General features: G+C 32.6%; 1 protein-coding gene across 1 annotated transcript; it reads right to left on the bottom strand.

Moving 5' to 3' along the window:
* Positions 1-1,942: 1,942 nt before the first annotated feature.
* Positions 1,943-11,662, bottom strand: LOC106460441 (astacin-like). Its single transcript, XM_022389985.1, has 6 exons — positions 11,538-11,662; positions 11,129-11,175; positions 10,257-10,332; positions 7,989-8,109; positions 4,893-5,071; positions 1,943-2,458 (listed from the first exon to the last, which is right to left on the bottom strand). Exons 1-6 carry the CDS (start codon positions 11,635-11,637, stop codon positions 2,223-2,225), a joined length of 759 nt encoding a protein of 252 aa, XP_022245693.1. The 5' UTR covers positions 11,638-11,662; the 3' UTR covers positions 1,943-2,222.
* Positions 11,663-17,566: the final 5,904 nt, after the last annotated feature.

Below are 17,566 nucleotides of genomic sequence, written 5' to 3'. Positions count from 1 at the left end.
TCGGTACTTGGTAAAACTCTACAATTACACAATTGGGGAAAACAAGACAATTGTACGTTTCACAAATACAACATATGTGTGGACTTTGAAGAAAAGGAGACAATTATTGGAAGTTCAGGATACAACTGTGGTAGCCCACAGAGTAGCGTAAGTGAATTATTCACTGATACTATTGTGATAAGAGTAGAGAAAAATAGTTCATCTTGTCAATTGGATTCTAAAGTAATTGAATCAGCCTAAGTGGACTTTTGACAAGAATAGAGAATTATTTAGAATTTTATATACAACTGTTATATTCCATAGTGTAAAGAATTTTTGTAAATACGTTTGACTTGTTTTGAATATATATTATTTTAAAGCAAGTGGATTGGGTGCTGTCTGTTTATTGTTCGAATTTATCGCCAATAAGTCACAGACACCTACTGTAAAAAAATCCAATCCTACTCATATACATAAAACCCTGACATAAATCATTATTTTTCTCTCTCAAAATAATTAATTATATCACCATTATGCAGAAACGTAGTCTCTTCAGATATTTTCATGTATATCATACTTACCAACTAATGTGCAGCAGAATGGCTAATCTCAGGAATCAGGTTTAAATAACTGTAATTTGTTCATGTAAAATAGACAATGGAAATTTATAATAAGCCTCCTTAAGTGGTTTTACCATCCCCTCAAGAATTTCGCGAAATGATATCACTAGTTGCTACAAAAGTATTGCTATATATATATATATATAAGTTATTGTACAAAAACTAATTTCACTAAATCGAAAAGGGAGGGGTTTGGAAATAAAGTCTTTGAGCGTTTTAAAAGGCTGTTTTTCTTTTCTTTCTTAGTCTAGGAAGCAAATAAATCATCTACTAAACTATCCCATCATACCACTGCAGTTACCAAATCAGAATGTTGGAAATAAACGAAAAACGCATTCCCAGTTCCAAACTTCATCCTTAATTGTGCACCACTCTTAACGAAGCTCAATTGTTGAAATCATCAAGTTCGATGCACCACTGTCAACGAAGCTCAATTGTTGAAATGATCAGGTTGAATAGATTACAACATACTATGCTTTAGCAAAAGCATCTGTTTTTATTCCAGTCGTTATTGAGCACGAGACATGAAGCTTTAGGGTATATAACACGTGATCTTTTAATCATTAAATCCCAATAAGACCGATAGGAATTTTAGTAATATCTTTCTTTAATGGCCTAATATTATAGGTCAATTAAAAATAATCAAAGAATATTATTATTATTTTAATTTTGATTAATAAAGAATATTTTCTTGTGAAGTTATTTAAACTGTGCCAGTTTTGTATTCTTCTTCTTCTTGTTTTTTTTACCTTTAGCTCCTTAGCAATACAAATAAATAATAGCTTGTGTCCAGATGTCAAAATTATTTTTTTAAAGATATAATGTTTATCCATGCTGGATTTGAGACAGTTCCTGAGATAATATAGTTATGTTTCTTACTGTGATGAATGGAGGATTTTTCAGTTTAAATTATTTTATTTATGTGTATACTATCTAATGCTCAGCAGGATTTGTTATACAAAAACCGAATTCGTTAAAGTTTTAACTCATTAGACACTTTATAATAGAATACTGGTCTTTTAAAACAATAAGACCATGCTTTTCAATACAGAGGTATTAAAATAAAAAGACCATCTTTGGAGTAGAAAGATTTTAAAATAAAAAGACCCTTCTTTGTAGTTGAGAGATTTTAAAACAATAAGAACATTCTTTGGAGTACAGAAATTTTAAAACAATAAGACCATTCTTTGGAGTAAAAAGACTTTGAAACAATAAGACCATGGTTTGGAGTAGTGAGATTTTTAGGACTTTATTTTTTTTTCCAGAACTGAATTCGTTAAAGTTTTAAATGTTTTAAGTATCTGAAACCATTTTTTCTCATTAAATATATTATAGTGAAATAAGTCTGGTCAATAAGACTGTGCTTTTCAATACAGAGATTTTAAAATAAAAAAACCATTCTTTGGAGTAGAGAGACTTTAAAACAATAATACCATTCTTTGGAGTACAGAAATTTTAAAACATTAATACCATGGTTTGGAGTAGTGAGATTTTTAGGACTTTTTAAAACTTTTTTCCAGAACTAGTTTTATTTTATAATTTATTGATATTTATTGGGTCATTTTGAAACTAATGTAGTCAATCTCAAATGCACTGAAAACTTTGGCAGCTATTATTCACACATCAGCACTGGTAGTAGTTTTTAATCTTTCTGACGTCCGTGGCAGTGAACTGGTTATTTCGCTGGCCTGCTCCTAGGTCATTCAGAGTAAAACCAGACAATTTTGGGGTCAGAGTCGGATAATTACGATTCAAGGCAAAACTCCAAGCATGATAATGCATAATGGAACGATAATCATAGCTCTCTCCTAAGTGGTCGATGTAGCTTAGAGTAAACTTGTTGAAGTTGTATTTTTGATCTGTAAAATGGACAACGTGACATGAACATATTATACAATTTGTGAGAGCGGTACTTATCAGCGCGTATACAACGTTTACCAACAATGCAAGGGAACAGAAATAATGTTTGTAATTCTCTTGTGCGTTTTACATAAAAAAAATATTTTATTACAAAATGGATGAACATTATTTCATAATGTACTCGCAATCTCACATCAATCAGAAATAAACCAATTATGAATCGTAAGTCACCTAAATGTCGAAATAACACTATTCTTGCTTACTACTGTTTGGTGCTAAAGCATGTATGCCTCATGTTATAATAGCATAATCCAATTTAGCATCATCAACAAATCTAATAAGAAAACTTGGGTGGTTGTATGAATTCTTTTCAAATTTCGAGATTTTTTAAAATGTGTTCTGGGAAGTATTCTTACAATCCTCTAAACAGTACTGATTACACGGACCAGAAATTATTAGTTTTTTTAGTAACAGATTTCAATAAATTATAAACGAAAGGATGAATGTTTCCAAATAATGAAACGTTACAGGATAACGGTTTATGCTTCTAGGTAATGACATTTAGTTATCAATCAAAGTTGGTGAGTATTCTTAGTTTTAACAGAAAATGTACACAAATAATAAACAATTGTAACCAGTATTCGATACTTGAAAAATATGGGAAAATAGTTGTACAAAAAATTAAATGTTGTCAATATTTAGAGTTTGGTCAGTTTATCTCCATCGGAAGTTGAAAAGAGAGTAGTAGGATACGATATTACGAAAAAGGAGAGAAGCAACTTCCTTGCTGGTGGAAAACCAATAAGAGATACCACTCAAGTGCTCTAAAATGCCACAATCTGGACAACCAGATTGATGGAGGAATAGAAGATTGCGTGCTGAAGAAAGCAAAAATATTTGAACGTAAAATAATATAAGGAGTGTGATGATGTTTGCGACCTTTGCGTGAAAATTTAGTAAAAAAACCTGAATATACTTGTATAAAGATATGCTCTAAACCAGTTATAAGGAATACTTTTCAAGTTGTTATTTTCAGCAGGAGAGCCAGGAGAGAGACTTAGTAAAGTATGTTTGAGTTCAGAAACCACCAGACACAATTTGTACTTCTTGTGATAATCATGTCAGTTTGAAATGCGAGGTGTTCATGAGTTAAACAATAATTGTTCTTGTTTGAACTCTCTTGCGAGTTGAAAGGCGTCCATTCTTCAATTAAATTAAACTTTCGTCTTTGGTACATAATCTTTGTAACTGTCATTCCTGGCAACGAGTAACTCTTACTCTGTATCATCAAACACTATCGAATGTAAAGAACTCCACAGAAGATGGTTTGTCACAGCGAATAGGTTTGTCTAAGAGTAAATTGGTGATTTTATTGTGTCGGTTGATATAGTAATGTCCAGAATAGGAGAGATTAGAATGAAAATTTTGAAGTTGGTTGACAACATCATGATCACTAATGAAAAACTTAATGACTTTGTTAACTACGTTCAAAGAACTTAGTTACTGGAATGTCAGTATAACGACTATAAAGTTCTGGTGAAACTAAGATAAGGTCAGTATCAGACACGTAAAACCCTCTTTTAATTGTTGGATCAAATATTATATACTGGTTGAAACTTCAGAGCAACTAAAGCATTGTTATGATGTATATCTGCATACTGTTGAGTATCTGTTATAAATGATGGAAGACTGCGACAACTATATGCTATAAAATTCTACTAATAAACTCCAAGATGTGAGTGATAAAATGGAGATAATATGCACAAGCACTCTCGGAAGTGTTAAGTTTGTATGTTCTTGGACGGAAATGTAGTGTAGTTAACGAATAGTTTGAAAGCTTAAGAAGCTCAATATTAGGTAAAATATATCCTATCTTCAGAGTAGTGTTTGGTGATACGCAGTTAGAGTTAATTTTTCTCAGATCGTTTAACACTTCTTTTAACTTTTGTACCAACAGCAAAGCAAACAACTTAGATTTAAACATAACATTTTAGCTAGGAATGAATGAAAGGTTTCAAGAATCCTTCCTATAAGGTAAAGTAACCAAACAGAGTGATACAGATCCGGTTTCTTTAATTGTATTGTGAGATTCATAATTACCATTACTTCCTCCTGTACATAAAGGAATCAGAAAATTCTTCATACAAGTTCTGTGTTTTAAATTAAGCACATTTTCCTTAACATGATAAGTGATTATTTTAATACTAGAAATAAACGACCTTATAAAATTGTTTTATTTTAATTGGACACTCAATGTTTCGCTTTACAGCTTCTTCAGTACAAAGCTTCATGTGGTTTAAATAATAAATTCTAACCGAATCTATATAACGTGCATTTTTACAGCTTGCGTTTCACATATTAAATAATTTCTTTCAATTAATTTTATCTTAATATTTGTAAAATTGATAATTATTAATAACAAAGCAGACTTACTTTCTGAAATGTTATCCCAATTAATTGTGACGTAATTGTCCCGATCAGCTCGCGACTGTTCGTGCGTAAAACCCAGAGCATGCATTAGCTCGTGCATGATGAGTCCTTTATACATGCACCCTGGAATTTGAAGTGAAAGTTTTTGACCGCCGCCTATCATTCCAAAATATGACCAACAACTAGAAAAAACAAAACATGCAAAATACATCTCTTAGTCTTACGAATTAAATATGAAATATAATTTTTGTGATGTTTGTTTGTTTGTGTGTAGGTAAGCACAAAGTAACATAATGAGCTTTCTGTGCTCTTCTCACGACGGCTATCGAAACCCGGTTTCTAGCGTTGTAAATACGCAGACATGGAGGGTTTTTTGTTGTGATATTTTCATGTGGTTCGGTTAGTTTCACGAGACCATTTTTAAACAGACCAAAGGCACAAAAAATGTGTACAGGGGGCTAGACAGGTATACGACATAGTGAGTTATTGCTGTGATTCTAGATTTTTCTACTATTTTTCTCATGAAACCAGTCTTTGAAGTCCTGGCGTGGCCTAGTGTTTAGGGCGCTAGACTCGCAATCTGCGAGTTCAAATTCCCGGCACCGAACATGCTTTCAGCTATAGAGGCGTCATCATGTGACGGTCAATCCCACTATTCGTTGGTAAAAGAGTAGCCCAGGAGTTGGCGGTGGGTGGTGTTGACTAGCTGCCTTCCATCTAGTCTATTACTGCTAAATTAGAGATGGTTAGCGCACCTAGCCCTTGAGTAGTTTTTGTGTGAACTTCAAAACAAACCAAATCAACCGTTGATTTTGAGGTGTGGATGTCAATATACCTTTCTCCTGAGGTGTGGATGTCAATATACCTTTCTCCTGAGGTGTGGATCTCAATATACCTTTCTCCACGTCAAACCTTTTTTTTTTTCATTTCGTTAGCAGTTCCAAAAGATATACTCAGCTTAATTGCAATGGCGTTGTGGGTCAGAGGGTTTCCTTCTGTATTAATAGCCTTCAGTTTGTGAATGAGGACGTTCAGGGGTGTCATTAGAGGATCTACTCCTTGACTAATTTCTTTGCATTATAGCTATTAAATATAGTGCATCTAACATTCACCCACCCCTTAATAGCTCTAAATGTTAAGAGTTTCGACTTATTACATTTTTCAGCCGTTAGAGTTTTGTCTTATGCACCCACGTTGGAACGGCGGTAAGACAATGGGTTTACAGCGTTAAAAATCGGTTTTCGAAACCCCCCAATAGGCACTGCACAACTAGCCCACTGTTTAGCTTTGAGCTGAGTAACAAACAAGCAAATCGTTCTCATGTCTACAAGGAAATCCTTGTCATGCTACAGTGTTGACAGGATAATTGGAAGTGTACGGCCACTGCATTGACGGTGTAGGCGTAGTTTGAAAATATAGTGTCATTTTGAATGACCATCAAACTTTGATGAATAGTGAATTAGATATTCTACATGTATAACAAAGTACAATTAAAATTAAAGAAGAATGAATGGAGACGAGAATAACTTTTTGCAACTGACAGTTCTCCACTGCCATCAATATCCATGTTCTTGCTAATGATAATTTTACTTCTATAAATAAAGTAATTTTAATATAGTTGATGGAAAGTTTATGGAAAATATTTTTGTTCCATTTTTTTATATTGTGTTATATACTTCTGTGGACACTTTCCTTTGAAATTACTCTTGCCCCCCAGTGGCACAGCGGTATGTCTGCGGACTTAAAACGCTAGAATCCGGGTTTCGATACCCGTGGTGGGCAGAGCACAGATAGTCCATTGTGTAGCTTTGTGTTTAATTACAAACAAGCTCTTGAAATTACTCGACAATATATTAAACTGTGATTGGCCAATTATTTTGTTAGTTGTGATGTCTGTGACAAAAGCTTTGCTTTTGGTTTTGTATTAATTTTGTGAAATAATGCTGCCATTAGCTTATGCAAATAATTCAAATAAAGTAAGATTAACAGTACGTAAGTGGGAACTGAATCTAGCTGGTTAATACATTAAATAAATAATTAACATTATTGCAATTAATTATTGTAATTTTCAGGAAGGTAATTATCATAAGCAGAAATATTTGGGGCCAGTCATGCCCTAGTGATTAATGTACTCGGAGTATGAATTAGAAGATTCATACTTGCTCAAAAAAGTGCGCACCGCGCTTTGGAGCCGTAAATATAAATTGAATGACGGTCAAATCACAAGAGTTTGCGGCGAGTGCTTTGGACTAGCTGTCTTTCCTCTTGTCTATCAGTTAAAAATAGGCACGGCTAGGTAGAGAAAATTCGCGCAAAAATTCTGAAACAAACAAATAAAAGCAACATTTATATTTGCTTACTTTTTTACCTCCTATGTTAAAAGCCAAACTTCCCATCAAAAACAATGACGAAAAGTCGTTTAATAAATTACAAAAACAACCAGTCTCTATTCACGTGACACCACCGTCATATGGTATTCGTTTAAACTTATTAAGGTCCTGTCGAGATACAACTTTCTCTACAATTAGTAAGAAGTATCTTTAATGGTTGAGAAAATGTAGAAATATAGATTAATTTATTTATAAAATCATCTTTGAAAGTATTTAAAAATTGAAAAATAATTACAAAACTGACATATTAAAGCAAGGAATTTTCTATGTTATCATGTTTTCATAAATATGAGAAATGATTCTTCAAAAAAGAAACTTTTGTCAAATATCAAACAAATGACTTTAAATTTAACCTTCGGGTGTTTTTTGTCTTGGCTTTTCAGTATGTGTAATACAATTGTGGTTGTAAAGCTTTACAAAAAAGGCGATTTGTAAAAACAGGGTTAAAAATATGCTACTGTGGTTAGGAAATATAAAAGAGAGCTGAATGAAAACACACTATTGAACACACAAGTTTATACTATAATTAGCCTAAAAATGACAAATGTTATTAAGATTATTATTATTCGAACTAATTACTTAAATTTAGCAATTAATCCTTTCACCAAAATCCATTTAGACGTTTCACTGAAACTTCTTTAGGAAATATATCTAATAACTTGCCATATAGAGTACTTTGGAATAGTATTAACGATCAAAGTATATTTACCCCACGCTATCTGGATAAATGTTGAGATAATTTTGTTGATTTGTCCTTTGAATAAATCTGATACACGTGTTTTTGTGGTATTCTTCCATTGCCTGTAGAATCAAATTGCGTTGACTAGAGGCTGAAAAATGGGAAAATTTGTATGAAAGTGCAAAGTATAAAAGGCATACATGTAATATGAATAAAATGAGAGTGAAATTTATTTATTCTGTGAATGAAGGAAATTGAATTTATGTTTGTGGAAGTGTGTGTGGTGTTTTCTTATAGCAAAGCCACATCGGGCTATCTGGAAATTGAACCCCTGATTTTAGCATTGTAAATCTGAAGAGACTTACCGCTGTCCCGCCAGGGGGCGTTTCTGGAAGTGGAAAAAAGAATAGAAATAATTATCTTACAAAATACAAATAATTGAAAGTGAAATCTCTTTGTTCTGTAGTTGCATTGCTTGTTTATAGTTAAGCACAAAACAACATAATAGGTTATCTGTGCTGTGCCAACCACGGGTATGGAAATCCTAGTTTTTACTGTTATAAGTCCACAGACTTACCACTTTGTCACTGGCGGGGCCTATAGTTGAAAAGAATTAATTTTGTGCTCATAGCAGTGAACAAAGAATAGAAATAAGTTTACATACTACAAAAAAAAAAACAGATAGAAATGAGATTTTTTTGTTCCGTAGTTGAGAGGAATTAATTTCATGTTCATGGAAGTGAACAAAGAATAGAAATAAGCTTATATACTACGAAAAAACACATAGAAGTGAATTTTATTTGTTCTGTAGTTGAGAGGAATTAATTTCATGTTCATGGAAGTAAACCAAGAATAGAAATAAGCTTATCTACTACGAAAAAACACATAGAAGTGAATTTTGTTTTGTTTTGTAGTTGAGAGGAATTAATTTCATGTTCGTCGAAGTGAACAAAGGAATAAAGATAAAGTCCTTACAAGTTATAAACCAATGAAAGTGAGATTTCTTTGTTCTATAGTTAAGATTAATTAATGTTATCTTCGTGAAGGTGAAAAAAGAATGGAAGTAATTTCTTACAAACTAAAAAAAAAACAAATTCACATGAACTACGAACAAAACAAAAAACATTGTGTCGAAAACGAAGGATGAAACAGAAACGCTATACAAATTATTTTGCATAAGCTGTAAGGAAAATGTCAATAGCCGTGTTGTGCTTCAGATGAAAATGTTGTTGTTGTTGTTGAATAAGCACGTTGTAAAAATAAGACAAAAACTTGTAAATAATAGAAATAAAGGGGCTGTCAAAAATAAGGGAAAAATATACGTTTAATGACAAAATTAGAAACACTGTGGTTTTGTCGAATATACAAATGAAAAAGAATAACACATTACATCAAAAATTACCAATAAGAAAAAGAACAAGGGTTGTATTGATACTTTAAAGGATAGCGTAATTTAGAAGATATATAAAAGAAAAAAGTGTTATCTTAAACCATTAGATAAAATAATCTCTACGAATTTGACAAAAGAAAAAAGAATTACAGTTTGACCAAAGCTTAAAAAGTAATGGTGTTTTTAATATCCTAGAGAACAAATGATGCTAGAAAGAAGCTCCACACGAAAAAGAATATATTGTAAAAAGCATGAGAAGCAGAGCAAGAGGTATGTCCAAACTATAAATAAAATAGAACAAAATTTGTGTTGAAGCTACAAATAAAAAAGAACAAGGAACGTTGGAATCTACAAACAAAAATCACAAGGGTTGAGCAGGAGTTACATGTAAAAAGAAAAGGGTGTCGAAACTGTAATAAAAAAGAACAAGGAACGTTGGAATCTACAAACAAAAATCACAAGGGTTGAGCAGGAGTTACATATAAAAAGAAAAGGGTGTCGAAACTGTAGTAGAAAGGAACAAGAAAGGTGACCAAGTTTCAAATAAAAAAACACTTATTTGTTTGTTTATTGTTAAGCACAAAGCTGCACAATGGGTTATCTGTGTTGTATCCAACATGAGTGTCGAAATCTGATTTTATGTGTCATGTGTTTCCAGATAAAAATGAAAAATGGTTGTGCCGAAGTCGAAGCTACAAATTTACTTATTAATTTAATCGCAAAGCTGCATAACGGGCAATGGGCTATCTACGTTGTGCTTACCTCAGGGATCAAAACCCATAATCTTATCGTTATAAGCCTTCGAGCTTACAGTTGAGCCAATGGGAGCAAAGCTACAAGTGAGAAAAAAAAGTAATAAATAATCATCTTGAGCAAACGCAGAAAGTAACTTACTTTATTATACTTACAATAAGTGGAACTGATCTGGTAGTAAACAGTTTTTCCTGTCCATCTTTTAGCTCTGTTTAGTAGCGCATTTCGATTCTGTAAAATAATGACGAGCTATCAGTAACTGAGCAATAATTAACTTACATTATATGGCCATAGCAGCAAACAACTGTATTTTAGCTATAATATTATTTGAATAGAGATTATATATATCACTAGAATACCTAACAAATTTCCAGAAATAAACACACCTGATATAGGAATAAATAATGCTGGGATACAATAACAAAGATAATTATTCAGAAGCCTGGTTATGATTATGTTGAATTTAATTATGACGTGTAATTTCTAGAACTATTTGCCTGAAATAGTATAATTTTAATACCTATCTTATAAAAACAAGATGAATAAAAGGACTTATAATAACGCACTACGTTTAGAGACAAGACTGATACAATGTTTTAAGGGTTAATAACTCTAATTACACAGCTATTTACAATTTCAAATATTCGAGTTTGAACATTGGTAGTAGACTCAAAAGGCTAGGCCGTCTACAGAAGAGAATTCTTTACGTTTTGTCATTACGTGTTTCTTCTGTGACAAGAAATTATTTTAAAATACTATACCCTTTAGTAAAAGAAGTTATTAAAACATGAGAAATATCTGTTTACTGTATGGTATGCAACATCTGCTTACTGTGTATTACAGTTGATAGATTAATGATTGTACTAATTTACATCATGGTCATCGATAAATAACAAATACTTTTCTATTTTTCTACAAATCAGAATTTGCATTAACGATAAACTATCTTTTGCATTTATTTAACTTTTTTCTATTTATGCTTTGAAATATATATACATATTATTAAATACGTATAAGAATATCATACCTCATCGTATTGGCTTGGCAACAGCTTGATATCTCCTTCAAAGAGCTCTGATGTAAAGCAAAACCAAGATAAAATGTAAAAAACGTCTACCCAAAATATAAGGGTTAAGATATTTCAGTTTTCGTTCGACAATTAGGAACAAACTCTGTAAATCATACAACTGAACGTTATATAAGAATAATGTTTTCATAGCATCTAACTCAGCTGCAAATAATCGTAAAATTCATTTCTTATGGAGTTTCTTAACAAAGAAACGAATTCATTATCAAAACACCATTCTAGAAAGATTTTATTTAGTTTTAAAATAATAACATGTCCTTATTTATAATCTTAATGTAAATGTACGTTGAACTTTAAACTATAGGTTTTATAATAAAAGATTTTAAAAGATTTAATAAGTTATATTTACCGCCCTCTAGCGGACTCCAGTGAGTTTCGTTAAAGTTGTCATATGATGACTCTGGGAGTGCCAAAGCACTCACGAAGACACAAAAAAGTACCAACAACATGATTCGATGAGTTTTTGTGCAGAATGCTGTGTAGCAGTAACCTGCACATTTACTAATAATATACTAATCATAGTTCTCTTGAGAATTAAAATCTGGATTAGTGATAACCACATCCGTAGAAAGATTACGGTATTAGCTCACAATGAATTAAACCTAAACAGCAGATGTGACGTTTTCCAATTTCGAGGCGATATCCTTTATCAAGGAAGATAGCAATTACCTTTTTCTAAGTTTGGGAATCCAACACCTTTAGCATTAGTCCCAGAAAGAAAGGAATTGATAAAACATGTTTTTTACTGTTTTTTACAATGGTAGTGCTTGTTTTTCTACAATTTTATAAAGAGATATATTCTAAATTCCGTAGACATTGCTTAAAATACACGAAAATGTGTGTGTGTGTATATAACATAAAAAACCAAGTTAAACATTTTAATAACATTACCTATTTTACTTTTTGCTCAATACGAACTCGTACTTTAGGAAAGTATTCATCGGGTAGATTATAAAGGTGAGCTAGTAAGCCCACAGTTATTGAAATATTGAATATATTTTGATTATATCTGTATTTTGAATTAGTTTATTAATGGGGATAGATAGTGAGTACATATGCTATAAAATCGGTGATACTTGTAATTGAAGGAGGGTGGTGGTGGTGCAATATCAAGAAATGTCATGGTAAACAGGGAACACATTTCAACCATCCCTGGATCTTCGATTCTTTGATACTTATGGTTACAGAAATAATCGTATCGATACAATTTATTATTAACGTTTTAACACAGATAATCATGCTAAAAACTAGTAGTCTTGTCACATACTTTGTATATAATATTCTTGTACTCAAGAGATTTATTTTACACACGTATCCACGCCAAAACTAATTGTTCGTCATTCTAGGAAATGCTAGGTGTTAAAAATGAGACATTATGAATTTTTAGTTTCAGTATTATTATTTTCTGGCAAGGTGATATTCTCTGGAGCTACTGTCTGGAAGGGCGAACACAGCATGCAATTAGTTAAATAAAAAAATCATTACTTGTGTAGATTACCGTAAAACATTTATGTAGGCGTTTTTGGTGCTTTTCTCTCTCCCTCTCTCTATTTTTTCCCAAACAGACCAAAAGTTGTGTGCTGGTCCTACTTCTTAACTTACTAAGCGAGAGTCTATTGCAATCAACTAGGGTTAGTAATTGCATTTTAATTTTAACCTTTCTCCATGTTAACTATTGCATGTTTACTATAATACAAACTCGTAACAATTTTGTGGAAGTCCTAAGTTACATCTCATTTCGAACAAGGTATGTATTTTTATTTGTGTACTTAAATTTCATTAGATAATTGATGAAAGATGAGTATGCGATATTATTATTAAATACCAGGAGAATGAGAAAAGAGAAAATATAATGTGGTTTTGGAGTTCGAGAATATATATTTTTCAACTGTTATCTGTATGGTGTGGAAAAAGCTTGTTAACTACCTATTTTGACATTTCTGCGGTATATACTAACTCAAATGTTATTACATATTATCTACTTAATTCACTCTTAAATCAATATCTGATTTTGTTCAATCAAGAGGAAAAAGATCGAAGATATATATATAAATAAATGTACTTATAAATTCGTATATCTTGAGTGGATTCTGTCATTTTTCTATAACATCTTTCTTCTGTATGTTTATATACATATGTATATATAACCCCTGACTAGTGTCTATCCTTACCAAATAAAGGTATGAGTGGATTCTGTCATTCTTCTATAACATCTTTCTTCTGTATGTTTATATACATATGTATATATAACCCCTGACTAGTGTCTATCCTTACCAAATAAAGGTATGAGTGAATTCTGCCATTTTACTACTTTTAAAAAAGCTCTTCAACAATACAAATATTTAAATAATATCTAAGACAGTTGTGGAATAGATCTTTCTTGGTACTTTTAATATAAATGATTCTCACTTTCAATGTAGGGTGATTTACAGATATAATAAGCAAAACCTCTTTATGGCATAGAATAAGCATATATTTTTATTAATATAATCGTTTTCACAATTCTTTGATACACATTCTTATTTAAAATATACATCTAGTCTCGAACTCCACTGATACTATCCTTGGACGCAAACATTCAGTCATGAAACTCCTTATGAAGAGAAATGCGCTGTTGAACCACCATAGATTTGCTCTGAGCTCGCAATGTAGAGCTGTCTGGTAAGATGTATGTTTTTATCTTTATGAAGAGAAATGCGCTGTTGAACCACCATAGATTTGCTCTGAGCTCGCAATGTAGAGCTGTCTGGTAAGATGTATGTTTTTATCTTTATGAAGAGAAATGCGCTGTTGAACCACCATAGATTTGCTCTGAGCTCGCATGTAGAGCTGTCTGGTAAGATGTATGTTTTATCTTTATGAAGAGAAATGCGCTGTTGAACCACCATAGATTTGCTCTGAGCTCGCATTGTAGAGCTGTCTGGTAAGATGTATGTTTTTACAAAACATTGCACCACAGAATCCAGAAAAAGAGTTGATTTATGGTAAAAATGCTAGGATTGCTTGGCGTGAAGTATTGATATTTTTGGTGATCTTATCAGTTCAGTCACTGATCAGTGGAGGTAGTAACGGCGGACTGTTGATCTCGTTACTGCAGATCAATGAGGTAAAACAAATAATTCTGCAAGACCATAAAGGGTAGGAGATTCAGTGTCTGTTGCTGACTTTGAACAGTAAAGTATTTGTCAGAAGATTAGAATCCAGTCATGCTGAGTGGTGCCAGGATTTGAGCCTCGTAGAGAACAGGGACATCCATGAACAGAGTTCAATTTCTGAAAATGGGGTCCTCACAAAAACTTGGTTGCATACAGCAGTGCGTTGGGTTGTTTACAAAGGCTAACATATACAAGAATGGCAAATGTAAATCATGAGTAAATTCTCATTGATATGTTCGTGAAGAGCCTGCCAAATTAGCTCATGTGGTACCACATGGGTGTTATGGCCATGACGTTATTTCCAAGGCAACACGATTCAAAGTTTTCGGGAAATAGGAACACAAATGTTGCTGCTGTACAATCCCCTTAGAAAATGTTTCTGAGATGGTTTGTTTGTTTTTAATTATGCACAAAGCTACACAAGGGCTATCTGTGCTCTGCCCACCACGTGTATCGAAACCCGGTTTCTAGCGTTGTAAGTCCGCAGACATACCGCTGTGCCACTGGGGGGCTTCTGAGATGGTAGTCTCAACAAGGATGGGGTACGTATTTCAATTGCTCCTATTTTGTTGTAGGACATCTTGTTACCTTTGGATCGACTGTCAAACAATTGCAGAAGGATTGAGAACAAACTAAAGTTACTAATGTTTCAGATCCATTAAATTAGTAGGTTTCATGTTGGATTTGACCACTAATTAGGGAGATGGAAGTAATTGTCAACTTGTGTCTGAAAATGTCTCAGTATCTACATGATTAGGCAAAGCTTGGCAAATGCCTTAAGGAACATATAGATATGAGGTTGGTTTCTTTGTGAACACTGGAGTTGCCATAACTTTGTTTGACCTTAGGATGTAACATGTACTTCTACCAAAACCATTACTTTTGCCAGTTAATACTGACATCATTCTTTATAATGGAAATAAGCTCAAGACTTGTTAAAGGACAGATATGTCCATGAGCAGTGTTCAAAGCCTGAAAGTGGGATCCCCAATAAATCTATAGTTAGAGACAAAGGAGTGACTGAAACTAACCTTATAGTTAAGGATATGTCAGTACACTACCAAAACATCTGATGTTGCTTATCGAAAATTATGCAAAAATATTCAAAGTAGAGCAGTGAACTATACTGAGTCAATTGCTATTAGAATCTGCCAAAATACTAGATTGGCTATCTTGGTAGAACGACAGCAAAACTTCATCACAGAGGCAGAGGTGATGTTCATTTTATAAATGACCTGCAATAACATTTTCCTTGCACATCAGAGATATTGAAATAGAATGGATGTTAAAGCATAGAATAGTAGAACCATTATAATAGAAACATAATAAAAACAATGACTTGATAGTTCAGTGGAAGATTGCTGGTTCGCTGATGAATATGAAGTGGTCTCTGGTCATAATTACGTTTTTTATATTTTGAAGATGAATTGATATTTTATATATTTTTTATCAAACAAGTCTTACATTTAATTTTTTTATCAAAATTATTATTTTAAAATAACAATGTATCAATTTATAGTGTTTTCTTTAAAACTTCTGGCTTCATTGTGAATGGCAATTTTTTGCTTCTTTTGTGGACAAAATGATGTGTACTTCCAGTTCAGGTTATCCCATGTAATTGAGTATGAATATTTGAAACAGTTATAATGATATTATATGTCACACTTACTTACCCCAGTCTCTTTTACGTCATCTTAGACTTGTCCTCAAGCTGATTTTGATTTAATACCAACTCAAAATGTTCAACACTCGCTTATAAAGGAAAACCAAAATAAGTATATGAATAAAAGAAACTTTTCTAGAATACTCAGAAGTATTAAACCGGTGAATTACTTGTTGCCTTTTTTTTCATTTATTATCTCTTATTCTTCTCTATCATTTAACTTATATTCGTATTTTTGTTAGTTTTTCTTTACTTATAATTTTGAAAATGATAAATTCAGTCCAAGTTGTACGCCAGTTCAACACTACGTTAGTTGTGTAGTGTACTGCATTACCTCATTTTCACAAGATTGCTTTACGACTGTCATATCAGAGTTACTTATGGATTCTTACAATCCAGTTTTGTGACTGGTCAATTGCAGAAAGAATGCGAATTGTTAATTTTTCTATACTTTTAATTTTGAAAATGGTAAATTCAGTCCAGGTTGTACGCCAGTTCAACACTACGTTAATTGTTAGGGGTCCTGAATTACCATTTTTTAAATAAATGTGTGTGTGTTTCTTATAGCAAAGCCACATAGGGCTATCTGCTGTGTTCACCGAGAGGAATCGAACCATGGATTTTAGCGTTATAAATCCTAAGACCTACCGCTAGCCCACCGGGGGACATTTTCATAAGACTGCTTTACGACTATCATATCAGAGTTTCTTCTAGATTCTTACAATCCAGTTTTGTGACTGGACAATAGAAAAAAATCGAATTGTGGAAGCAGTTTTGGCACTGTCAGGGATAAATTTGCTTCTGGATTAAAAGAGCTGCTGGATTTCATGTTGGCCTTTTATTGTGTATCTTGATTGTATGTGCATTGTCATATTTTAATTTTTGTCTTCCTTTCAAATTTATTTTAGCTCTGTTTAATTTTATTCAGATTTCATCGTTTCGATTTGGAAGAAATGCGAGGTAAATGTGAAGTGTAAACTAAATATAATTTTTAAATGTGTTCGTCAGATCTGTTTCTTTCTTTCTTCTGCACTCGTTCTCACGTTACCTTTCTATCCAGCTAAATCGTCGAGTCTTTCATTTTGCAGGAGGAGTTTGTTCATGTGTTATTAGTCCTCTAAACTAGTGTAAGGTGTGAGAAGTTTGTTCATGTGTTATTATTCCTCTAAACTAGTGTAAGGTGTGAAGAGTTTGTTCATGTGTTATTAGCCCTCTAAACTAGTGTAAGGGTGGGAAGAGTTTGTTCATATGTTATTATTCCTCTAAACTAGTGTAAGGGTGTGAAGAGTTTGTTCATGTGTTATTAGTCCTCTAAACTAGTGTATGGGTGTGAATAGTTTGTTCATGTGTTATTATTCCTCTAAACTAGTGTAAGGTGTGAATAGTTTGTTCATGTGTTATTAGCCCTCTAAACTAGTGTAAGGGTGTGAAGAGTTTGTTCATGTGTTATTAGTCCTCTAAACTAGTGTATGGGTGTGAATAGTTTGTTCATGTGTTATTATTCCTCTAAACTAGTGTATGGGTGTGAATAGTTTGTTCATGTGTTATTATTCCTCTAAA

This window comes from Limulus polyphemus, unplaced genomic scaffold (genome assembly GCF_000517525.1).
Source record: "Limulus polyphemus unplaced genomic scaffold, Limulus_polyphemus-2.1.2 Scaffold1, whole genome shotgun sequence".
In the NCBI taxonomy this organism is placed as follows: Eukaryota; Metazoa; Arthropoda; class Merostomata; order Xiphosura; family Limulidae; genus Limulus; species Limulus polyphemus.
This window is presented reverse-complemented; position numbering and strand designations above follow the sequence as displayed.